Source organism: Phoxinus phoxinus (genome assembly GCF_949152265.1).
Source record: "Phoxinus phoxinus genome assembly, chromosome: 13".
In the NCBI taxonomy this organism is placed as follows: Eukaryota; Metazoa; Chordata; class Actinopteri; order Cypriniformes; family Leuciscidae; genus Phoxinus; species Phoxinus phoxinus.
Window position 1 is genome coordinate 31236161 of NC_136888.1, and position 27270 is coordinate 31263430.

The 27270-nt window shown below is 38.1% G+C and overlaps 1 protein-coding gene across 2 annotated transcripts; it reads left to right on the forward strand.

Moving 5' to 3' along the window:
• The first annotated feature begins 164 nt into the window (after nt 1-164).
• atg2b (autophagy related 2B) lies at nt 165-27270 on the forward strand. Of its 2 annotated transcripts, none has more exons than XM_079633706.1 (43): nt 165-438; nt 1150-1339; nt 3018-3180; nt 4655-4807; nt 4929-5031; nt 5128-5290; nt 6589-6768; nt 7180-7276; nt 7394-7567; nt 7694-7845; nt 8416-8527; nt 8613-8856; nt 9387-9543; nt 9640-9732; nt 9973-10161; nt 10260-10533; nt 11092-11200; nt 11313-11520; nt 11789-11931; nt 12056-12213; nt 12401-12573; nt 12664-12814; nt 13042-13241; nt 14068-14148; nt 14364-14470; nt 14943-15035; nt 15111-15181; nt 15265-15341; nt 15432-15602; nt 15780-15912; nt 18487-18689; nt 19517-19746; nt 19855-19972; nt 20957-21148; nt 21242-21343; nt 22168-22246; nt 22556-22769; nt 23052-23121; nt 23904-23986; nt 24100-24221; nt 24375-24529; nt 24722-24871; nt 25352-27270. In XM_079633706.1, exons 2-43 carry the CDS (start codon nt 1178-1180, stop codon nt 25580-25582), a joined length of 6240 nt encoding a protein of 2079 aa, XP_079489832.1. In that variant the 5' UTR covers nt 165-438; nt 1150-1177; the 3' UTR covers nt 25583-27270. The 2 variants fall into 2 exon arrangements, with proteins under 2 accessions (XP_079489832.1, XP_079489833.1); XM_079633707.1 differs by having other exon boundaries at nt 302-438; nt 12667-12814.

The following is a 27270-nucleotide window of genomic DNA, read 5'->3' on the forward strand; positions in this document are numbered from 1 at the left end:
TACAACCCTTGATATCATATCAATAACTAAACCCATTACACCATTTAATTTGAGCCTGCTTACCACTAAAAATAAAGTGCTTTTACTATTCCAATCCGTAGTAAAAATAACACTCCTGTAGCTGCGCAGTGGTTGCGCAGCGCGGATGCTCGTGAACACATCGCGCGCATGGAGCGGCGCGCGAGAGTGCGCAGTCACGAGCGTGTTTGTAAACACCATCATTAGCCTTATAAGCAGACAAACAGAGATGCTGCTCTCTCACCTGACTTATAATGCGCCTGAAGACTGCCATCTCCAGTTAAATATAGATAATATTAACAAGCGATGCATCAGCTGAAGAGACAAAGTTGAATGAAGGTATAAAGGATTGTGTTTAGCCAGCATGCTAGTTCTCCCTAAGCCAAGGAACAACGGTTAATCAGCTATTTTATAATACAGGTGAGTTATTTTTCTCTGACAGTCTTATTTTGAATGACCACTATACATACGAACAAACGGTAAACCTTTTTGCTGTTGTGCAGTGTGTCTCCGTGATTTGGCATTGTTAGCAGCAAAAAAACAAACTCACCAACCTTATTGCGCAAGCACTGGTGGTCACTATACTGTATAGTGGATATATGGGGTCAGACAGCAACGTTAGGCATGCCAGACACATAAATATAACCGCAAGTCATTTAAAATGAGCTCATCATCACCACCACCACATTTTCTGGTGTTGTTTTAAAGGCATTGAGTTTGGGTTTGTTAAGGTAATCCCAGTCCTTTGCATCTGTGTAGTGAATTACTAGTTGTACAGATGTAATATGTTCAGACAGTTGGAGGTCTTCATTAGTCATCTAGAAACAGAACATGTATTTATACTGAATCTTCGACATCAACAACCCTTCACTGAATAATTGTGTGGGTGTGTGTGTTTTCAGCAAAGCAATGTCAAAGTCACTGAGAATGAAGATAACCTCTTATCACCTCCATGAGATTTTATTAGTTTGGCTTGTGTGTATTATTTATTTTATAAACTGTCTGTCTTCTAGCATGTTATGTTGAACTGTTCCAGCTTAATAGCCACCAAACCACACTATCCACTGCGTGCGGTTCACAGTAAAACACTCTGTGGCATTTTAATACCTTGGATGTCCTAATGTGTTGCAGTAAACACTGAAGCCAAGAGCCGGTCAAGATGCCTTGGCCATTTTCTGAGTCCATTAAGAAGCGGGCCTGCAGGTACTTGCTGCATCGATATCTGGGAAATTTCCTCCAGGAGAAGCTCAGTTTGGACCAGCTTAGTCTGGACCTTTATCAAGGCACGGGCTCACTCGCTCAAGTGCCGCTGGACAAATGGGTACGTTTTCTACTTGTTTTTTTTTTTAACTGTGCTGTTTACCTCTATTTGATTCCAACAAACTCCATGAAATCAGCCTCAATGTTGGGAGAAGTTTAGGGATGAGCAACGATTAATCACGATTAATCGCATCCAAAATAAAAGATTGTGTTTACATTTATATAGGTTTGTGTACTGTGTATTAATTATTTTATACTCACACATGCATGCATATATTTAAGATTTTTTTTATTTATAAAATGTTTATATATAATATAAATGATATATATAAATATATAAACAGTACATGCAAATATTTCTTAAATATATACATGCATGTGTGTGTATTTATATATTTATATATATATATATACACACAAAATAATTATACACAGTACACATATATTATGTAAACACAAACTTTTAGTTTGGATGCAATTAATCGCGATTAATCGTTGCCTATCATTTGTTTTTAATCGATGGGACCAGATTGTTTATACCTGTTGCCGAATATGCCTTTCCAGGATGATACTCAAGTTTTTAATATTAGAAAAAGATCAAGCAACATATTATTTTTGTCAAAATCATTTATTATTGAAGTATGTTTTATTAGATTGTCCTGTGTTTATTAACCTTGTGAGAAACAGTTTGTAAGAAATTTTTAACAAAGATAATAAACCGAATATAGTTTTCCAACCCTCTACGGACACATCTCTACGGTCGCCATTGTCTAGTCATTTTTTTATTATTTTACTCGCCAGACTTTTTACATGGAATGCAAGAACAATGGAAATGAAAAACTTCTAAATAAATCTAATATAATAAATTATAAATGTAAACTATAAATTTCAAACATTATTAAAGACAAGTAAACGGTATAATAAAATGACAAATAATCAAACTACAAGCAATAGCACAAAATAAACAATAGAACAAAGACACAAATTAAATCAATAGATCTAACAGCAGATAGATACAGATTAAGTAAAGTACATAAATTGAATAAAATAATCAAATGTAAAATGTCACTGAATAGTAAAAAACTGTATAAATTAAATATAGATGAATCCTTATTTAAAGTTACAAAAGTTGTTCAGTCAAGAGCAGAGAGTTATTTTATTGCACTGAGTCTTTTGTTGTTTGATTAACATTAAAAAGCAGCAGGAATATTAGGCTGCTGTCACTTTAAGACAATGCGCAGATCCAATATATTAATCCTGGATATAGGATACTCGCAAAGATGGGAATTTTGTCATAATTTTGTACCGAATTGTGTTCCCTTTCGTGTCTTCTTGCGCTTGAATGTTTAAATTGGCAAGGCTTAAAACACATGCATGATCAACTTTCATGATGGTGCAGCACTAGTGCTCTCATTGTAACATCCTTTTAGAGTTTTTAGCAAAAAAAAATAATTATATATATATTTTTTATACTGTTAGTTTGCCACACAATTTTCTCGCTATGAAAATAGACAAAGATATAGAATAGACATGCGCAGATAAGTTGTTGAACACATGATTGAACTTCTGAAATTTGCTATATCTTATCTGAGTGTAGCACCAAGGGAACATTCCATTGCCAGATATAACTGAGAGTGGTTTACAAAGTAATATTTTATACCTCTCCCCCTAAAAAACATCAAAAAGGATGTTTATCTGGAGTTAACCTTCTGTGACGTTCATGTCTCATGCTTCTTCAGTCCCTGAATGAGGTCCTGGAGTCTGTGGATGCACCGTTTGAGGTGAGTGAGGGCTTCATCCAGGCCATTTGTCTCACTGTGCCATGGGCCTCACTGCTCCAGGACAACTGTGCGCTGGAAGTGAGGGGCTTGGAGATGGTGTTCAGGCCAAGACCGAGAATGGGTAGGACACATCTATCAATTCTCTTTAGATGATTATCTTGACAAATATTTTGATTGCAATGCTGTGCATTCTACAATTCTGTGTTTAAAAAAATAAAAGTTTGTTCTTATTTATAAAATCTTCACACTGACTCTAATATTTTGTATTTAAAGGATTAGTTCACTACCAAATTAAAAATTCCTGATAATTTACTCACCCCCATGTCATCCAAGATGTCCTTGTCTTTCTTTCTTCAGTCGAAAAGAAATTAAGGTTTTTGAGGAAAACATTGCAGGATTTTTCTCCATATAATGGACTTCATTGGCAACCAACAGGTTGAAGGTTCAAATGTTTCAATGCAGCTTCAAAGACTCAACACGATCCCAGCCGAGAAATAAGGGTCTTATCTAGCGAAACGATCGGCCATTTTCTAAAAATTTGAAAATTAGAATTTTATAATTATATTCGTTTTAACCACAAATGCACGTCTTGTACTATCTCTGAGATGCTGACATAGTCGGATTCAGTACCGACCCAGTGTTTGGAGTAGGAGGACCGTTCAAAGTTATTGTATGTTGAATGACACTGGTCCTTACGTGTTCATATCCTGGATGTTTAACGATCTCACGTGTGACCTTTCCAACGTGATGACGTAATGCGTGGCGCATCTCAGAGATAGTAGCCTACAAGAAGGGCATTTGTGGTTAAAAAGTATTTTTTTTATTTTTTTTAATGGCCGATCGTTTCGCTAGATAAGACCCTTATTTCTCGGCTGGGATCGTGTCGAGATTTTGAAGCTGCACTGAAACTGACATTTGGACCTTCAACCTGTTGGTTGCCATTGAAGTCCATTATATGGAGACAAATCCTGGAATGTTTTCCTCAAAAACCTTAATTTCTTTTCGACTGAAGAAAGAAAGACATGGACATCTTGGATGACATGGGGGTGAGTAAATTATCAGGACATTTTTATTTGAAAGTGATCTACTCCTTTAATAGTTTGTATTTTTATATTTAAAATATTTTTTAGTAGTAGTTTAAATACACAAATGGTTTTATAATACTGTCTTTTTCTATAATGATATTTCTCTGGCAAGTCCATCTTTAGTATAAAGTTGATGTGAGAGAAGAACCGACAGATAATTTATTTTGTATTTAGATGTATTGTCTGAGTGAAACTTTTATTGAGATTATTGAAAAAAACAAAGTGTTGGGTAGGGACATGGTTCTATCCTATGGTTGTTGATTAGATGGAAGCAGATCTGAATCCAAGCTTGCAGGCGATTGGAGGAAAGGGCATTTATACAGACAAAATTATTAGAGTAGTCCGGTGCATTATGAGTCATTTCCCTGGAAGATCCAATTATTTTGATTAAAAAGTACAAGGTCAATTAATTTGAAATGAAACGTATGCATGAATTAATTGTGAAGTGAAGTGAATTTCCATTTTATGACTACTTTAATGTTGTGTATGCCCATTGTAAATCTTTTTTAGCATCCGGCATGGAGCCCATGTGCTGGTCCAGCTTCATGACCAGCAGTATGCAGCTGGCCAAAGAGTGTCTAAGCCAAAGACTCACTGATGACCAGGGAGAGAGCTTCCAACCTCTGGAGGGTCTGGAAAAGTTTGCCGAGACTATTGAGACGGGTATGCCTCTTCACATAGACCATAAAATCGTATTTATTGTTTTTTTGTTTTGTGTAGAGCTCAAATATATTTAGTCTGATTCCCTCTCAATGTCGGAACCTTTCCCTGTTCTCTCTGTTAGTGTTGAGAAGAGTCAAGGTCACTTTTGTGGATACTGTCCTGCGGATGGAACACATTCCGGAAAATTCTAAAACTGGCATTGCCCTCGAACTCCGAATCAATAAGTAAGTAGAGCTGCAACGAAATATTTTCAACACAACAACATGATATGTTTACATATGAATCATCGCCATGCTGTCTGTACATATTGTGATTTTCAGAATGGTTTACTGTGATGAGAGCGTGGAGGAGGGCTCCAGTGTCAACATCCATCAGCCTACTACATTTGCACATAAAAACCTCACCCTGGACGGAGCCTCCGTGTTCTGGGACGAGTTCTCAGAGTCTGCACGTGCCGGCCCCAAATCATCGCCCACTCAAACAGTGAGTTTATATAAAAACATCATCTTTACCTACGTTGTGGTGCAACCTAAGTCTAACTTAAGGCGAGACACGGCAGGCAAAAACATCGTTTTTTTTTCACTGGTCAATTTTGAGATTTTGGGCTATTTGTCTTCAATAACATGTTTTCTTTCAGACTTGTGGTGAAAAAAAGTCCAAAATACACATTTAGGTCTTTATTTTACTACACTTTGTCTATTTGCGTCTGTAGATTTCTCTGAAATTCAACAAAAGTTGCCGTTCTAAATCAACGCGCTGCTCCGCGATCTCTGTGTTCTTCCTTTAATCTCACACACGTCTGTGAAGCTCTCTCTCTTCTGTACAATGCTGTCGGATCCAAATATGGTCATTTCCTTTTAATCAGTAACCAATCGTGAAAGTAAAATGGGCATTTAACCCTAAAAGCGAAATCTCATTGGCTGATGTCAATTTCTGACAACGTGATTGGTTCAGATGCATCACGTGACGCGCTCTGACATATAGATGTATGTTTTTGACTGTTTTTCTGCTCAGTTGAAGGCCATAAATGCTGTGTTTATAAGTTTTGATGTGATTTAGGTGGTTTGTATTGTTGTTGCTAATGATTTGATAAGATATTGTGTCAGTAAATAGTTGTTTCCACTAAAAAAGTATGATTTTTTTACATTACAAATCTTTAAATGCCTTTTTCTCAAAATGACTTTTCTCTCATACTCCAAGTCCGAAATCTCCTCTTCAGTAGCACCTATACACACCAAACTTTCCAGTCTTGTACCTAGTTATATTATGAAGACAATTACAGAGGGATTTGTAAATATATTATTCCTAGCCTGATTTATATAACATTTTATTCCAAAAAACATGGCGAAAATACATTTTTTAAGGCTATTGACAGTATATTCTGTTTTACAGGATAACAAAAGTAGATATCCATAAATCCCTCTGTAATTTTTTTCCCATCTAATATGTGAACACAATGAAAAAAGAATTTTGAACCTGGCTTTATCCAATTCTGAGATTTCGTTTTAGCGCATATTTAATTAGATAATGCCTAATTTGCATATTTAAACAATAAATTACAGAAAACTTGTAATACATTTTTTTCTCATCTTAATGTAGGTAATCAACTGGGAAAGTTTCATGGTGATATCTGCTAGTTACAACTATTTCCCTATTCACCTGTAGTGTCTCGCCTTAACCCTTAACCCTAAGTACAGTAACTTTAAGTGAGTTTTTTTCGTAACTATTTACCAGTACAATTCCAAAGCCCTCTTAAGACAAATGCTCTTTATACATTTAAGGATACTGAACCCAAGCTTTCACCAAGTTGGAATCCAAAAATCATCTGTGAGCCTCACCCTCAGTTCCCGGAGCCCGTGTCTTCCAGTACACCATTCGAGCCAGTGCAGGTGTGCTGCCTTAGTGGGAAACTGGAGCTGTCTGTGGTTCTGAAGCAAGATGAAGCTATGCCAGGAGCTAAGGTGGGTGCATGCAGTATACCGTACAGTTAATATACACTAATTTGAATGCTAGCTGGTTATAAAGGTATTGCACAGATTAGCTTCTTTTGTCGCAGTGGTCATTCCTTCAGTGAATGTGTTCCACTACATTTGACAACTAAAAAGTATTCAAATGCTTTTTTGTCTAAATCATAAAACAATAGAAATGTTGTTTAAAATTAAAAGCATAACACACTTCTTTTTGTGTCCATCAAGTGGTATTTATTTAAATAAATACCACTTGGTGTGATATTTTATTATCTAATTCATTTACTCTGATCATTTTTTTTGCTGTCTTAAGTGTATTTCTGAATGGACAGAGAAGTCAAAATAAAGGCATAATGGATTTTTTAATAGTAAGATTGTTTAATTGTAAGGCTGGTCTTTTCACAGTTGAATATTGACGGACAGTTTGATTCTCTAATCATGCTGCTCTCACCACAACAAGTCCACCTTTTACTGGACATGTTTGGGGTCTTCTCCAGCTCAGGTGACACTTTTAAAATATTTTTTTATTCGTGATTCGATCATACGTGTGCCTCTTTGAATAAAATGAGTGATAAATAGTTTCTGCTGAATGTGAATGACTTTTCATATTGGAATACAGCCGGGCAGGAGTGGTCTGCAATAGGAAAGGACAGGAAAAGTCGGCCCATGCAGCAGGAGGATGAGTATCGCCTCCACATGGAGCTCAACCGCTGCCTGAAGAAAGACACCATAACAGGTGCCACTGACCAGGACCTGTTTGAAAGCCAGACCGGCAGAACGGTGTCCAGCAGAGGTTAGTTTAGCACATCACATCTTTTACTTTAGTACATCTAGAATTCCTTAGTTCTTCTGCTTTTGCAGAATGTCTACATATCTCTAACTACATATTTAATTAATCTCTTTCTTATTGGTCGGACAGAGGATGTCTTTTTCTCCATGGCTGATATGGACATGTCACATAGCCTATCATCTCTGCCTCCTCTTGGGGATCCACCCACGGTGGATCTCGATTTGTCTGTAAATAGCAACTACTCCGCCTCCCTGGGGGATTCGCCATCGGGAAATGTAACTGTAAGTCTTGGCTTCTGAACTGTGATGCATAAGTAGTATTAAATTATAGATTGTGTCACCATTCATTCATTAAATTATAGATTGTGTCATTCATTCTATGACACTAGTGGTACCTACCGGAATTACAAAAGTACAGCATATTTTGCAAACATTACATTGTCGTTTTGACGTGATCATGACCTGTCTAATATTTGAGGGTCTAGCCTAAATGCAACAAATTTTGGCTTTCACTCCTGTACCCAAAGCTATATGTCTTTTCCCATGTAATGCATCAACTATGATCCCACATCGGCTAAACACGCTCTGGCTCAGCCTGCTACAATAGCCATGTCCCAAACTCACTTGGTTGAGTTGGTTGTGAGCTGGAAAGAGATTGACGGATCTGCTCTTAATGTTTAGATGGTGCCTGGGGGCTCAGTGTTTACACTTTTTGAGAGAGATAAACCCATGAATGTCATACTAATAGCAGTCAATGAACAATAAACTGGATTTAGAGAATGTCAATAAAAAAAAAATCTTAAATGCTTTAAGATATTGCAAATGTAAAACATTTATTGACACATTCCCTAGACGGTGTGGGATGAGTACATGGATGTTCCCAGACAGAAGGAGAAACAGACAAATGAGACGCCACAACTTTCCAGAGATTCTCAGCTTACCCACAAATTGCTACGGCAGACATGTGAGTCCAATCATCACCTTTATGTTAATTGTTAACCCCATATGACTATCTTTAATCAGTTATATACTCTATGTGTGATCTCTAGCTCATCCATCTAAAGGCCACTGTGATGAGTCCAGGCCTGAGCTGGTTCTCAGGCTGACAGTGGGCAATCTCTGCCTGTCTGTCCTCCATATCGACCCCCTACCACCTCCAAACTCCTGCCGCAGCCATCTTGCACCAATGGCTTCTGAGTTTTTCCGTATTCTGACTGTAAATCAACTCTCTGCTGGTGGTTTCATCCAATCACGAACCGTCTTTGATGAAGCCTGTCCACATGATCATCTCAGGTAAGCTTTCACTTCTTAACCTTTTAAATTTGTCTATTATATGTTGAGTAATAATGTATTTGACAAACAAACCTAGAATTTTTTTTTAAATGCAGCTTTAGTGGATTGCAATATCCCCACCCCTTTAGTATACTATAAGAATGGTTGCCTATTATTTTGTTATCAGCCTTCTTCCAATTATCAATTATTGGATAATCTTGGATGGCTGACATTGCATTTGAGTTCACAAAAAAGATGAGATGGAACGGCGATAACTTTGCATTCAGTCTTTAATGCCCTCAATGCACTCCATTGACTGGGAGAACTGAAGTTTTTAACGGGTCTAGAGGAAATTCATCACCATAACAATCAAAGCAAAAGATAAAGTCATGTATCCTAAAGTAAGCATGTATAAAGATAACAAGAAAGGACCCAAGACAGAGCCTTGTGGAACTCCGTACTTAACCTTTGCTTATGTTTTAGAGAGTATGTGTTTTAAGGTGCCACTAAAGATAGCAGAACATTTTAAATGCATTTTTCTTCATCTTCAGGTTCATTGGTCAGGGATTAAAGGTGACATACGAGCACTGCCAAGGCTCTAGTGTACGTACGCTGAACACGGATCTCTCTCTGAGTCAGGTGGAGGTTTTGGAATGCCTGTACTCTACTGACAGCCACACTACAAAGAGTGGAGCCCATTACACAGAGGTAATTTTTTTGTCTGTTAACAAATGTTGTATGTGCACAGAATAGTTATTTTATATAATAACAATGATTTTTTTTTTCTTCTGTGTCAAACATTAGCTTCTTACATTTGACGTCCCAGCCAGTAGTGAGTCTCCCCCTCCTACATGCCTACATTTACACTACAAACTAACAGAACGCAGAGGCCCGCAGGTAACTGCCTGAAATATTGCAAAAACTTCTTTAGAAGTGTTGATTGGAGCTGATTAGAGTATTTCTTCATACTAAAGTAAATGACCACATGATTATGTCCTTGACTAGTCCATCTATATGATATTTTATTATTTACATAAGTGTTAAAAATTTTTTTTACTCCTTATACTATTATATTAATCACAAATCTAGTCACTTGCAGTAAATATGGTCCCACTTCTTTTTTTTTTTTTTAACCAGGGCGGGCAGGTACGCCTAAGTACTGTACCTCGTAGGGCAGAATTGCAGGTAGAGCTGGGTAAAGTGCGCTCAGAGTGTGACGTCAGCATTGTGGACCGGCTCAACTCCCTACTCCAGCCTCAGAAACTGGTTACAACGGAGATGATGGCATCTCACATGTACACCTCATACAATAAACATGTCAGTCTGGTGAGAAACATTAGCAACTATCTCCCTCTACTTAATTTACTTTCTTTTACTTTTACATCACTTTGCATCTTATTGTGGTTGTGTGTTTTCCTCACAAGCACAAAGCCTTCGCAGAGGTCTTCCTGGATGATAGTCGCACTCCAGCGCACTGCCACGTGTCTGTGTCAATAAATGCACCTCTACTGGTACTAGTGGTACGATTTCCAATCCCAGACCTGCGCTCGGATCAGGAAAGGGGCCCCTGGTTTAAGAAGTCCCTGCAGAAAGAGCTGCTTCAGCTGGAGCTGGAGGATCTGGAGCTCAAGACGGAGTTCACTGGAGGAAACTCATCAGACCAGAACAAGATGGAGCTCACTTTCAAAGAGCTCAGCGGTACTAATTTACAAACAGATTCATCCTGATCATGCCATAAAAATAATCTTGCAGCTTTGCATTTTGAGTGAATTCTGAAAGTAATCATTGGATGAGGAAATGAGGAATGAATTCAAATGTTCCGACTACAGTCGTCCCCCACATACAGGATACAGAGATACTTTTTATAGATATTCTTCACTTCTTCTTTTCTAAAAAGAATAAACCATATTTTATGTCTGCTAGACTTGCTTTTCTTGAAGGTTTATAAATGCTTTCTCGTTTTAGCAATTTAGTATACAAAAAATCAAGAGAGGACAAAACAGTAATTTTTAAAATATTAATAAATTGTAATATGCCAATATTACAATTATGTCATCTTTTCTGGCTAGATTTGAGCACAATCTAACAATGTAAATCAATGGGAGATTTTTTAAATTTAATTTTACATTTCTTAGAGTATAAAAGAAATTGGAGATATGATATTGCAACACAAAACCTCATAACAGAATATCCAAAGAATATTAGATTTTTTTTTTTAACATATTTAATCACGCAATGTGTTTTTTGTTACACTAGCGTCATTTCAAAAAGACAAAGATCACCCTGCAGCCAGGTTCTTACGAGTAGCTAACACCATGGAGGAGGACATGACATCGTCCGACTGTGGCAAATTCGACTGGCCCAGGTAGGCGGTGCTCTGTGTATCCTGTTTTGTTTATAGTCATTCTGTGGATCTTTACTGATAAAATTCATCCAGATACAGAAACTAAAATATTTTCTGCTCCTTACCCATTCAGAGTGGTTTTGAAGGTGAACCCCAAGGCTGTGCGCTCCATCTTAGAGCGTGTAACAGCTGAGGAAGAGGAGGAAGAAGCAGACGGTCACTCACAGGAGGAAGAGGAGGAAGAAGAAGGAGCCGCCCACTCCTTGAAGGATGTGTGTGATTTTGGCAAACCTGAGCCATCCCCTTTCTCCTCACGACGTGTCATGTATGAGAATGAGGAGGTATGGAGATTTTTATTTTCTCTCTGAAATTAAGTTTTAAATTGTACTTTCTAAATTTATGTAGATTTGCTGATATTTTAATTTCTAATTATTTTTCTTTTTGACACATTTTTTATTAATACAATGTAATATAATAAATATAAAAGCGATTTTTGTCCGTTGTTGAGAAAAATACATGCACCCATTATGGATCAACTGCCCACATAGACTTAAATTAATTTTCGTTAGTTATTATCTGTAATTATGAATAACTTTGCGCCTCATGCAGATGGTCATCCCAGGAGACGTGGTGGAGATGACAGAATTCCAAGATAAAACCATGAGCAACTCCCGCTACATCCTTGAGCTGTTTTTCCCTAACGTGCAGCTCTCTTTGCCCAATAATGACTTTTATGAGAAACTACACAACAGGTAATTATTATTAATGCATGAAGAAAATCACAGATTTGTCTTCTAAACCTACATCTTCAAACTTCATATTCATGTTCTAGTGAGTTCAAGCTACCATGTGCTCTTTTTTTTTTTTTTCTACCAGGATTAATAACGACCTGCTGCTATGGGAACCCACCGCTCCATCTCCAGTCGAGACGGTGGAGAACATCCCGTATGGGGTGGGTCTGTCTGTAGCCAGTCAACTCATCAACACGTACAGTAAAGACAGCTTCAGTCAGTTTAGATCTACTGGCCCTGAGGGTAAAGATCATTTCCCCTTCTGCTCACTTGAATATTTAATGTCAGACTAGAAAAAGCATTTCGTTTTGATACTATTGGCAGCACTTATTCTTGGAAAGATGTTGTTTTCAGGTACGGTAATAATTTCATCTGACATCATGTCTGTTGGTCTTTTTGTTCTGGATGTGTTCCCATTATGTGTGTGAAGAGGAAGAGAGTGGTTCTGAGGAAGAGATCCTGCAGTATTACACCCCCGCTGAACTGGGCTATAGGAACAGAAGGAAGAAGAGGAGTAAGATCCAGCCTAAGAACTCTCAGAGCCTCTTTTCCATTGTCCTGTCTGTTAACCACGGCCTGCTGGCTCTGCAAACAAGCCTAAAGGTATTACACCAACATCGCAAAGATCGTGCTTTTATATTGATTCATTATATATAGCCATGGCTTTTTTGTAATGTATGCCAATACTTCCAGCAGGATGATAATAGTGTGTTACAAAAAAAACACGGTGAATTCTGGATGGAGGTGAAAAACGGGACTCTGTTTGGCGTGACGCAACACGAAGGCTACAAAGACCAGCATTATGTCTGCTTCCACACATCTCAGGCCTGCCTCTATCACCACGGTAAACAAGAAAAGTTGTTATTTTTTTAGTTAAGTTATATAATGGTCTATATAGATTTCTGGTACATTATCGTTTTTGTGTAAACAGAAATATATGCTCCTATTTAATTGTATTTTAGTGCTTCTTATTTTAATGAGATAAAAATATTATCATACAAATATCAAATATCTCATATTTAGGATTAATAAGCATGTATGATACTTTTTTGTGTGTATTTAATTGGTCAGGCACGGTGGACGGGGATGCCCCGGAGTGGAGTGTTAATCTGCCCTGTAGGATGCGTCCTCATTGGCTGGAGCCTGTTATGTATGCGACTGAATCGGCCTCAGAGAGGGCGTCTCCCTCAGAAGCGCTCAGTCTGGAGCCACACAGCATGCTGTCTGTCGCTGTTAAAATTTCCTCCCACAACACCGAGCGCAATGTCAAGGTAACACACATAACTGGATTAGACAAATACTGTTTAAAAATTCAACACCTACTTCAACACCGCCTGTTTAGCCCCGTCCATCGATTCACGCATTACATGAAACTCATTATAATATGCAAAACTGTTATTCAATCATAGCAGTGGGCGTTTACTTCGAAGTCCTCAAGTGGCACGCCCATAAAAACGAGCGTTTCAGGAGCTAGGCTCAAAACCAGGGTAGAAAATAGCCTATTACTTATTCATTTTGATGTTTTTGAATGTTAAAACCAAGCGAACGTCATATGTTGACCTAAAAAAAACCCAGTTCATGACCCCTTTAAAAGTTTGGGGTCAGTAAGATTTTTTTTTTTTTTTACAGAAATTAATACTTTTGTTCAGGACGCATTAAATTGATCAATGCTAACACTAAATACTTTTTCTTACATTGTTACAAAAAAAATCCTATTTCAAATATGCTGTTCTTTTGAACTTTCTGTAAAAGAATCCTGTAAAAATATTAAGCAGCACAACTGTTTTCAGTATTGTTAATAATAAATGTTTCCTGAGGATCAAATCAGCATATTAGAATGATTTCTGAAGGATCATGTGACACTGATGACTTTAGTAATGGCTGCTGAAAATCACAGGAATAAATAGAAAAGTTATTTATAATTTTATACTATTTCATAATATTACTGTTTTTGCTATATTTTTTATCAAATAAATGCAGCCTTGGTGAGCATAAGTGACTTACATGAACAACTCTTAACAACCCCACACTTTTCTGAGCTGTTTGTGTTTTTAAACGTGTAACTGGATCTGTCTGCATGTCTTTCTGTGTGTTCAGGAGTTTCTCATAGCCGTTGGCATGAGGGGAGTCACGCTGGAGCATAGAGTTGTGCCTTCAAGTCTGGGCTGGTATGACCAGGTAATAATAATATAATAATAATAATAATAATATGTACAAAACCTCGTGCAAATCACCTGAAATAAAAGCACCTATGGGCTTTAGAATTGTGGATTGCATCTTAAAAGTTTTGCTGATGAATGAGTTGTTGACTCAATAACAATCTGATACATTTCTGACTAAGACTGTTGATGATTAATCTGTGCCAAACCTTATTGGTTATCTTTCCACTGTAGATAGTCGACTTTTTAAATGTGTCAGATGAGCCGGTGCTTGGCTACACACCCCCTTCATCTGTGTCCACCCTCCACCTGCATCTCTGGAGCTGCTCCCTGGATTATAGGTGATGAGTTTAGCTAGATTCTAGCACTATCTTTTCCAATACATCTATCCAGTATTTCAAGGGACAATGGTGCCTCCCAAAACTGTTTGGACACTTACAATGCATATTTTTTTTGCATTGCATTCAAGCAAACAAATGAGGATCAGGATTCAATCCTCATAATCTGCACAGAATGTATTTATTGTGCTTTTCTATTAAAAGACCAGTTTATTTAATTTTTTTATTTTATACGTTTATTTGTATAGGGACAGTACATTTTTTTTATATATGACAGGTTTTTTAAATTTATAAAACTTAGCATATTAAATTTTTTTAAAACATTGCAATGATGCCATCGAATTGGCTTTTTATCCATTATTTTTATAGCTCGATTATACAACATTTCAATTTTTTAAATTAAGGAATCACTTGTTTGAGTTCAAACTGTAATACAGTATGAAGTTGGATCTAAGCAGTAGTTTTCTCCCTCTAGACCTTTGTATTTACCTGTGAGATCTCTGCTGACGGTGGAGACCTTTAGCATCTCCAGCAGCGTGTCTTTAGATCACTCTTCCTCCAGTTTAAGGTAAGCTTGCATTGTCTACAACTGAACATTTCCTAGTTACTTTTCTCTAATCGCTTATGATTTCTTCCCTTATAGAATCATTTTAGATGAAGCTGTATTGTTTCTGTCTGACAAAGTCAACGCTGTGTCTGTAAATCTGGCACGAGGTGAGGAGTTATACACGTTTGTGCTGCTTCAGAATATGTCTACGAAGCGCTCTGGCTTAATTTTCTTATTTTTATGTTTTCAGACTATGTGCAGGTGGTTGATATGGGGACCCTGGAACTGAGGATCACTGCAGTCAAACCAGGAGCAGATGGCAAAATGGTATAAAAGTCCTCCGTTAAAGCAGAGTGGTCTGCCCTCTAATGCAGAATGTTTCAATGACTTTATCTCGTGTCAATTATGTCTCTGTAGACGGAGCCAAGGTTTGAGCTGCGTTGCTCAAGTGATGTTATTCACATTCGCACCTGTTCAGACTCCTGTGCCGCTCTCATGAACCTTATTCAGTACATAGCCAGCTACGGAGATCTACTGCCCCCTTCTGGAATGGAGGCCAAACGCAGAAGCACTAAACAAAGAGTGAAGGTCTGTTCAATTGAAAATTTGACTTAACATGTTGACACTGACACATTCCATCATGCTTAATATTTAAAACCAAAGTAATTATTATCAGACAACCTTACCAATTGTTTTAAAAAGATGATGAGTGGTAGTTAGCTAATTTGAGCTATTGTCATGATGAACATGTTTAATGTTCTCCAGACTGAAGCAGTGAGCCGCCCACCAGCTCCGGCACCTCTTCTTCCTGAAGCGGAGCAGCAGATTCTTCAGGATCTGATGAGTGATGCTATGGAAGAGACAGACAGCCTGCAGAGCCATACGCTGCAACAGAACGGTCAGACTCTACTCTGCTTTGTTATTTTCTGTGGTGAATGGCTTTTCCAAAATTTTCTGTCTTGCACTTATTTTAAAACCTTACATTAAACAACATTCGCCATCCAATTTTACTAATATATAACCTGACTTATTATATGAGTGAAACCGGATATTCAGTGATAAAAATGTATGGCGGAGCTTGATAATATCAATCAGTAATTAATTATTACAGTACATTACATTTTCCGTTATGTAGCAGAATGGAGCCAGGTGGTTAACGTCAGTAACGTGAGTAACTTCAGCTGAAAAGGTGGATCATAGGTGGACCCACTGATCTATATACAGGGTTCCTACGGGGTTTGGAAAAGTATGGAAAAGTATGGAATTTGATTTGAGTAATTTCCAGTTCTGGAAAAGTATGGAAAAAAGAAAGCAGAGTATGGAAAAATATTTGCATTTCCAGACTATTGCCCCTGTTTAGTTTTCAATTATAGAAAATCTAATGAATTTAAAATAATAATAATAAAAAAATGCTGTGCATTCACGAGTTAACACATACATGAAATCAGATATAGTAATTTATCCCCCCTTTGACTGGGATAGAAAACCAGCTAAGAGTGAGCTGATGGGGTGGTGGAGGGATGCTGTGAAACTGTCATGATGGGACACAGGTGATACCGGCTTAAATCCACTTTTTGGGGTGAAAATACTGACATGCCTAAGACTTTTGCACAGTAGTGTATATGATAAACTTTTTTGCGCCATCGAGAAACTATTCACATGTGCACGTGAATTGTTTTGCATGCTTGCACATTACAATTTATAGTTTTGTATATAACCTATGTCTACTGACACTACAGCAGAATATATCAATAACTGGCTTAAAATCATTTTTGCGGGGTGAAAATCCTAATTTTGCTTTGGACGTCTCCTACAAAAAACGCTTTCATTTTCTCATAATATACATTGCACACAGGTTCGATGATTCAGTCTCTTTAAATCCCTCCTTGCCACGAGCCTACTCTGCTGTGATTGGTCTACCACTTACAGTGCTAATCGGAAGCCCACACCACTACTAAACCTACCCATGGGTATCCTAGGCACGTAAAAACGAATTCTCGCGTATAAATTGCACAGTAAAAACACAATAGGTGCTAGGGACGCATTTAGTGTGACCGGGTTGGTCACCAAGTGACTTGTAGCCGTCACGGAAGTGGGATTCAAATTCCTGATGACTCTTTTTAAGTGGTTCAAAGTCGATTCTTTCTTTTTAGAAACAATATCTTAATTTATTGCGTGCTCTTTCATTTTCATACCTTTGCAGAGAGCTACATTACACATTGCATGAAAGGGAATATTTGAAAAAGCAGAATAGGGGCACTTTTAATATGGACTGAAAATCTATAGAGAAGATTTGAAATTTGAGTCTGGAAAAGTATGGAATTTTGAAATGGAAAATGTGTAGGAACCCTGTATATAATGACTGGATAGCTTATGACGTTCTAAACTGCCAGCATTCCCTACCACCTGAGGGCTACCACTGATCTTAAGCTACACGGAAGTCCCATAAGTGAATAACAAACACTGAACACTTAAAAATTAGATATTATATTTTAAACGTGTATTTTAACAAGGAGGTAAGCTTCTTATTTTCCTTTCAAACGGCAAATCACAAAATAAAACACTTCATTACTGTCACCTGCTGTTAGCATAGACAGACACTCTCCAAGCTCCTCTCCCCAGCTTTTAGAAGCTATTTTTAATTTAAATTTACGACTATAAACAAATACCCATTTAAATTCTTAGGATGTTTGCGTTGTAAGAATGTACAGGGAGACTTTATATTTTAAAACGGTTTCTAATAATTATCTAAAATAATAATCTAGTAATTAATTAAAAATGGTGTCTCGTTAGGCAATGTTTTCTCAGTCAAATCATAAAAAATCCTATTGATTCAATAGAACGCGTGAGCTCACTAGGGAATACCAATATATGGTGGCGCGGTGGCTTCACTGTTTATGACGTCAAGAGCTATCCAGTCTTTATATAGATCAGTGGGTGGACCGAGTTATATTTTGATCAGGAAATTTGTATCTTTGGAATAACATGCCAGTGAATCAGTTAGGCTATGTTCACACTTCACACTTAGTTTTTGTGTCTCAAATGAACGTGCAACAGGAGTCAAGCCCGTATTCTCTTACCAGCAGTAACCATAGTGACAGTGACCAAAGTAATATTAGAGCCTCGAGTTCATCTGTCAAATCTTCATTAAACGACAGCACTGTTTATATCTGAGTGGAGCATTTGAGTCACGCCACTCGAGCGTAGAACACAAAACTGACGGGATCAGCTCTGGTGGAGAACGGTGACTGGATCTAAAACCTTCAGATGACACACAGCTCATATCTCCGTTGCTACAAGTTTCCTGAAGCAAAACCACACACTAAAAATTGCAACACACAGTAGACACGTTTGTGCAGCGATGAGCGGATCTCTCGCACTGTATATTCAAAATATTAATAAATACTATAATAGTAAATGAATAATACTAAAATAACACGGCTCGCTTTGAATCTGTCTGTCTGTTGTGTAGGTATCAACGAAGACCATTCACATGATCACGAGCCACCCCGTTCTGATCTCTTCCTTTTCCCTGATGAGAGTGGAAACCTGGGGCAGGACCCGAGCCCCACGTACCCAACCCTGCACTCGCCCCTCATCTCTCCTCCTGCCCCCCCTGTGCTCCACGACTCTGATGACTTCTGCATCCTCGACACGCCGGGCTCCAGAACAGAGGTGAGATCTTCATTGCATACATACTTCAGGCAGAGAAGCATTGAAATAGCTTTGCATGAAGAACTGACTGAATTTCAAGATGTTATTCACATTTTTGGGTGAACTGTTCTTTAAAGGGGTGGTTGATTATGATTTCACTTTTCTAACTTTAGTTATTGTGTAATGTTGCTGTTTGAGCATAAACAACATCTGCAAAGTTACGACGCTCAAAGTTCAAAACAAAGGGAGATATTTGCTTTTAAATAAATTGCTTTTTAAGGACTACAACAAAAGGGATCCCTCCCGGGTCCATGATGACATCATGAACCCTAAAATTTACATAAACCCCGCCCCCGGAACACGATTTATAGATTATCAAGACAGAATATGCTAATCAATGACTAGAAGATAACTACACACAGGCGAGGCTACATAAATTCACCAACTAACCAATCAGAAATGTTCTCTTCTTGAGTCTCTCCATCTTTCTGACTCCGGTTTGAACATAAAAGGCTAAAAGTTTTTAGAAATTTTCAGTGCATGTGTGTGTGAGGTAAAAGGACACAAGCTGTTGAAGCTCCGCCCCGTGTGCCGGGAGCAGCAGCTCATTTGCATTTAAAGGGACAGACACAAAAACTCTGCATTTTTGCTCACCCTCAAAAAGTGACAACTTTAACATGCTATATAAAAATATCTGTGGGGTATTTTGAGCTAAAACTTCACATACACACTCTGGGGACATCAAAGATTTTTACATCTTGTGAAAAGGGCATTACACCACCCCTTTAAAATAGAGATCTTAATTTGTGTATGCATTACTTGATCAAAGTGTTTTGTCTGTCTGTCAGGAACGGGATGAGGAGCCTGTGGTAAAGAAGCTAACCTCTGAACCTATCGTGGTGAAGGAAGAATATTTCGGTGTCCCCCTGGAGGGCAGTACTTTAAATAGGGGGCCGCTTAATTTCCCTGTGCCGGAAATCAGATACCTGGTCAAAGAGATCTCCGTTGTGTGGCATCTCTATGGAGGAAAGGACTTCGGTGGTGGTGCACTGTCCTCGTCACCAGCTCGCAGTCAAGGGTACATTTCTGGAGTTGGGGCACTTTTGACTCAAAATCATGCTTCAAATGAAATCTGCATGTGTTATAGGTGTGTATTCAGACAGCATGTTTGTGTGTGTGTGTGTAGGTGCACTCCTCACAGTTCTCCGTCACAGACTCCTGTAAGACAGGTGAGAAGAGGCTCTCGTGCTGGAGGAGGATGGGGCAGAAACCATGATGTTCTGATGGAGATTCAACTCAGTAAGGTCAGAGAAACACTTCAACATTTGAATCATTTGCCTGCTTAATATATGAACATGAATATAATGCTTAGATGATTAAAATGTTTTATTTTCATATATTGTCTGCCAATCTGACAATATATACCACTGTTATTTTAGTATTAATCATATTATTTTATAGTAATTTTATTATTTTACATTATTATAGTTTTTTATGAATATTTTGACTTTTTTTATATTTTCAGTTTAAAATTTTCATTTTAGTAATTTTATGTGCCTTTGTCAGTTTTAGTTTTTTAAGTAATTCTTTTTTAAGTTAGTAATTTTAGTACTTCAACTTAAACTGATTGAAAATGTTTAATTGTTGCCTTGGCATCTAACTGAATATTTAGTGTTTTATTTCAGTTAACGAAATGTTTTTAGTAGTTTTTATTTTAGTTTTAGTTTAACTGCTTTAAAAACAGCGGCGTTCCCACCTCGCTACTGAGAAATGTCATGTAGCTACTTTATCAAGTCAGTCGATGGGCAGCGCTAATAAAACGTTTCTGTGAACATGTAAGTTTCCATCTGAATGCGAGTGTGTGTGTGTGTGTGTTTGTATGCCTATGAGTGTGGATGTAGAGAGAGAGTGGGAGAAAGAAAGCTTTCAATAGAAAATAAAAGGTAATTTAGTGGGAAAAACATATGTGACCCTGGACCATAAAACCAGTCACATGGGTACATTTTTAGAAATCGAGATTTATAAATCATATGAATGAAAGCTGAATAAATAATCTTTCCATTGATGTATGGTGTGTTAGTTGTATCTCGGCCAAATATTGTCCTATCCTATTTGATAATCTGATAAAGTGCGTTTACTGGAAAATAATTGCACGCCTTTAGTTAGAACGTTCGTCAACCAATCAGAATCAAGCATTTGACATTCCTACGGTATAACCAGTATTAAACCATCTAATAATCCAATTCAGAAAAATCCAATTCTCTATGATTCTTCATGTCTTATATCAGGTGCGGTTCCAGCATGAGGTGTATCCTCAGATGGCTCCAGAGGCAGGCCTTTTGACGGAGCAGCCGGTGTCCAGACAGGTGTTCTCCGTGCAGGATCTGGAGATACGAGACAGGCTGGCCTCTTCCATGATGAACAAGTTCCTCTACCTGTACTCCAGTAAAGAGATGCCCAGGAAAGCTCACTCCAACATGGTGCGATCAAATACACACAGACAGATAATGATCTAATATGTTTCTAAAATATCAAATGATATGGTCTGAGCAAGTGCTGTCTGTGTTTATCAGTTGACCATCAGAGCCCTACACGTGTGTCCGGAAGCTGGACAGGGACCTCAGGAGTGCTGTCTACGTGTGTCACTAATGCCCCTCCGTCTGAACATTGATCAGGTACAGAACAAAACTGTTCAACAACTCTCCTCAAATCATATTTTTTAACAGTGTCATCCAGACTGGTGACTAAGGGTGTGTTTACACTTGGCATGTTCGGTTGGGTTAAAACAAACCCTGGTGCGTTTGCTCTTTTATTGCTGTTACTTAAAATAACTGTGAACGCTGCCATCTGAACCCTGAAAGATGGGTCTCGGTCCGCGTCCAAACGAACTCTGGTCCATATCGCTTTCAAATTTCATTCAAACCACATCAAAGACATGTAAAGGAACCAAAAACTACATGATGTCACAAGATGTGACCCTAAAATGGACAGACTGCTCAATCATACCTGTTTTTTCTCATCATAGTCGCGATGTTGCCCATCACAGTTCGGTACAGGCGTCAGAAGATCTGCGTTTGTGTGTGTGACGGAGGGATTCCTGATGCTGTTTTGACTCCTTTACACATTTTATAAGCTCTTCACGAGTTCTCAGCTGGTCAAAATGCCATCATAAGTAGGCTACGCACATACAGCGAGTGCATTTAGCCCAGAACACAGCATTGTTTTGGATGTTCGGTAAGTTCCTTCGCAAAAAAATACGTGATAAAAGGCGACCAATCAGGTGGTGAACATATCCCTGCTTTAGGTTTAGGTTCAGTATCTTCGGTGCTCTTAGGTTCGGTGGTAAAATGCCAATTTGAACGCCAAGCGGACCAGGACTAAATAAATGTTTTTGGGGTGTCCGTACCAAATGAACCAAGTGAATCGAACTACAACTGTGAACACACCTTAAATGTCCCTCTCATTTTCGTCACTTTTTTTTCTTTTTTTTTTTCTACAGGATGCGTTGTTCTTCCTGAAGAACTTCTTCACCAGTCTGGCAGCAGACGTTGAAATGTTTTCCCCACCAGAGACGGAAGGTAACAATCAATATGTAAAATATAAACTCTGTGGACCTTGGAAACATTCACTCTGTCTGTGCCAAATCCTGTGAGTGCCTTAAAATGTTGTCTAGGTAGGCAGCTCAATGTAGGCTCACTCAAGTCAAAAAGATTGGCTGCGTTCACACCACATCATAATTACTGTAATTACGACCTAGGACGTTCTACTCAGAAATGTTGTATAAAACAAAAGTAGACATTAAAGCAGCTCTCTAGATCTTGCAACATCTATTCTGCTCTGCAAGCAATTGCTTCATCTATGTGACTATTTATTGATTTGTATTGTAGCATTCTGTGTGTCAATGAAGAAGCCTCCTGGCCCCGAAGTTTCCTGCAGTTTTTCCAAGTACAACGGTGCAGCGGCTCAAGACCCCGCGCCCATCATCTCAGTGCCAACACAAAGCCGTGCCAGTCCAAGCCTCGTCCGCACCGGCAGCCAAAACAGCACTGCTGAGACCGACACTGCCTCCACATCTTTCACTGACCAGCCCATATTCTTCAGGTGTGTGTGAGAGAGGAAGCAGTATTCATAACCTTCTGCAGCAGGGGTGTCCAATCCTACTCCGGGAGGGCTACTGTCCTGTGTCCTCTAGAAATGAGCTCTCTAACTTTAGCGGTGTAGTGGTCCTGAAGACCCCTCCAGAAGCAGGATTGGACACCCCTGATCTACAACATATGCCCATCTACATTAAATCATACCTGAACAACTTGTTTAATGATTTTGGGGAGAATGTTTAATCAATAAGCACAAGCTAGAGTTTATTTTGCTCTCTACGTTTTTCAGAGAGTTTCGATTCACTTCAGAGGTGCCAATTCGATTAGACTACCATGGAAAACACATGGCCATGGAGCAGGTGAGCTATCTACAAAATCCAAATGTCAACGAATTGTCTTAATCTCTTGGTGAACATCATATTTTATTCTTTAAAATAATGTAATGAAAAAAATTATGCCAAATGTATTTTGTATTTGTAAATTGTAACGAGCACAGTGACAATATATACAGTATATATGCAACGATTAGTCAACAAAACTTTTTTGTGTATGAATCAAAGGGTACGTTTACACAACAGTGATGTACTAAAAAACTGCATTTTTTGGGGGTGTTTTCACGTGCAAACGACAACATTGTTTTAGTCGTTTTCGCAGATCCAAGTGAACGTGGATCATTTTAACACTGTATTATTTATGCCAGGCCAATAGTTGGCGATGCCACTTTGTAAAGAAACACTACACGTATATAGACTCAACACGTAATATGCATACGCATGACGTCAACGTTTTCACAAAAAGTTTACATGGAGAGGATAACAATATTGTTTTCAGAAACTTGCAAACTTTTGAAAACGGGTTTCAAAGTGCATTTCAGACCTCCAAAACACAGTTGTTGTGTAAAAATGCATTAAAAGTTGAAAATGGTTGTCACAATGTCGTCATCCCCATCAGGCAAACAACAGATCTGCACTGCTTGTTGTAATAAATGGTATTTTTTTAATCTAAATATAAAGCACTGGGTCAAGTAACAATATTTAGCTTCAAAACAAGCTTGTAGATTTCATTTGTTCTTAGTAAATAAACTATGTGAAAATTGTAATGTATGATATAATGCTTATTATTAAGCATTCTTATTCTACAGGGCACATTTGCTGGTATTGTGATTGGGCTGACACAACTGAACTGCTCTGAGCTTAAATTGCGACGCCTGTGTTACAGACAAGGGTAAGAAGAAAAAATAATAATATAGCATTTAAAAAAAAAAAGTATGGTATTTATTACCTAACAAATCAATTTGAGCCTATGGTATTTATTCAAGATGATTTTTTCTCCTCCAGATTATTGGGTGTTGACAAACTCTTTTCATATGCCATTAATGAGTGGCTGAATGACATAAAGAAGAACCAGCTGCCGGGGCTTCTGGGAGGTGTGGGACCCATTCATTCCTTGGTGCAGCTAGGTTAGCACACACACACACACACACACACACACACACACACACACACACACACACACACACATACATTGATGTCTCTAACTATGTAAATAAAGTTGTCTAATGAGAGTTCTCAGTGTTAAGCTAAGCAGTGTTTCCTCTTTATCTGATCTATAGTTCAGGGTTTTAGGGATCTAGTTTGGCTGCCCATTGAGCAGTACCGTAAGGATGGAAGAATAGTGCGTGGCTTCCAGCGGGGCACCGCGTCCTTCGGGACATCCACCGCAATGGCCGCTCTGGAGCTCACTAATCGGATGGTGCGAACAATACAGGTAAACTCTGATTTGTGTTACTTCTTTTTAGTAGAACTTCTAATTACTTTTTGGTGCGACTGTGAAAGTGCGTGAATGTTTTAATCAAAATATGGCAGAGGAACATAGATATATTAATCATACTGATCACATTAAACTTAATTCTCTCTACTTATCCGTATATATAAATGACTTGTGATCTGTTTTGTGTAGGCGGCTGCTGAAACGGCTTATGACATGGTGTCTCCAGTGCCAGACGAGAAAGAATGCAAAAAGATTAAACGGTACTCGCATTACTGTCTGGCCCATCAGCCAGTGGACCTCAGAGAGGGGGTGGCCAAGGCATACAGCGTAGTAAAAGAGGTATGAGCACTTTGCCCTGATTTGACTCATTATATACATTTGTGCCCCTTTACACTTAATCCTAGCTAGTTAATATGAAATCAAAGATGATTGATTTTCTTTATGCACATTCCCAATTGCACAATTCGTCAGCATTTTTAAGAATAGCCTGAGTCTCTGAAATGGAAATACATTGGTTGTTATTGCCACTTCATCTTGAGTTTTTAAGGGATATTTAACCCAAAATTAAAAATGCTGTCATCATACATTATATTCAACATTAAACTACTATATCTAATGTAGTACTAACACTAAAACTCTGAAAACTCAAATTTTTCCTCACGCAGAAATGTTATTTTGGGTGAACTATACACAATACATATAGTCACTATCCAAGATACATATTGTTGCATTTTTGTATTGCGATTTATATTGTGACACGATATATTGTTATACCCCTAATGTCTATATAAACCGTTCCTACGCACCGTGTGTTTGCAGGGCATTACCGACACAGCCCTGACCATTTATGACACTGCGACCCGTGAGCATGAGCAGAGGGGCATGACGGGCGCTGTGGGCGGAGTCCTGCGCCAGCTTCCTCCAGCCGTTGTGAAACCTCTCATCGTCGCCACAGAAGCAACCTCCAATGTGCTGGGAGGCATGAGGAACCAGATCCACCCAGACGCACGCCAGGAAGAGTCCCAGAAATGGCGCTTGGGTGAAGAGTGAGCTCTGCTCTCTGACATTGACTGCTGGTATTCAGACTGGCCTATCAGCCTAGAATATGTGTGCTGGCTTTGATGTATTGGTGTGTTAATGCCTGTAAAGATCATATAAGACCAGTTTTTCTTTTTTGCTGCTTATGCGTTTTTAAAGCGGTCTTGGTGTCTGAGTGTCAGACAACTAGAGGGCTGTGTAGCACAAGTCTAATCCCCAAATGAAGTATCAAGACTGGAGCTTTTTTCTCAACAGCACTTGTGCTTGACGCTTAATGTAACGGTGGAGTCATCGAGCCGCAGAACTGGAGACGCACGGCTCCCGCTGGAGTAGATTTAACTAGAGTTGTCTCTTCTCAGCCCCCTATCAAACGTCCTTGTAGTGCCTTCATGTCATAGTTTATTAATATCATATGTGCATCTGTTTTATGAATGAGATGTAGTGACTTCTTGTGGGGAACGAGATTTCTGTGCCATGGGTTTTCACGTCATTCAATTTTAAACATGTCTACTACAACTGCATTCAAGCCATTTCAAATATGGCTTGTGTTGGTTATGGATGCTAGGGAGAGTCTCACCATGAAAGGGCAGGGTCATATTTCACCCCAAAATCAAAAGAAGAAAAGTAGCATTGTGCATAAAGACAATGGCTACTATTTCAGGGACATTAATTTTTTTTTATATTATTTGAATATTCACACACATTTTTATTACTGTAATTTGAAGAAAAAAAGTATTCGTTATGTTAAAAAATAAATCATAAATTACAAATACTGCTATGATGTGTACTTCACAGCTGAGCTGATTACATGTCTTTTTCACATACAAAATTGAGAATTAAAGTATCGTGCCTAGTTTTCTGAAAACAATATCTGTCCTAAAACAGTTTTATTTCATCTTTTTGCAAAATTTATATATTTTTAATTTTATTCTTTTGAATTTGGGGTGAGACTGCCATTTCTTGCTATTTTTTTGTGAGATTCAAGATCTAAACATGAAAATACTAAAAAAGACTACAAAAAAGAGCCACCTGGCAACATCCTGCTTTTTATTCCTAATACAATAATCATCACTCACCTAAACACACTTTTAACTCTTTAGATGTAAGAGAGTGACTCTTATTTGCACCGGATGGATTTAAGTAACACAATATGGTGTAGTGTTTCTCTTTACAGATACTGTGTTAGAAACTAGTCTTCAAACATGTGGAATGTTTTGCGGTTATTATTTACCACTTGCACTTTGTATTTAAGTGATCCCAGACAATTACACCTTTTCTCTTTTTCGTTTTGAATGAATGAATCTGCTTGAGTGACATTCCCTAAGCATCTGCATCAGTCTTACAAAATGAGCCTTTCTTTAGATAGACACATTCTCTATATAGTTTACCTTGTTGTTGAAATTGTCAAATAGACAAGAATTTAAAATCTGTTTTTCATGAATATCAATATCTTAGTTTGACAGGTTTTTTTTTTTTGTCTCCATGACATCATACTCTTGTGTGAGTAAATGTTAGTTTCGTATGTCACAAAAATGATAAATGACAGCTAATTTTAGCTTTAGTCCAAACACTTGTTAATATTTATTGTACTTTTTTTCCTTTAAGTGGTAATATTTCTTGTACATAGCTGTACAGGTCATTTCCCCAATTTATACAAAAGCATGTATAATCAAGAAAGGGAAATAAATTATTTAATGTCA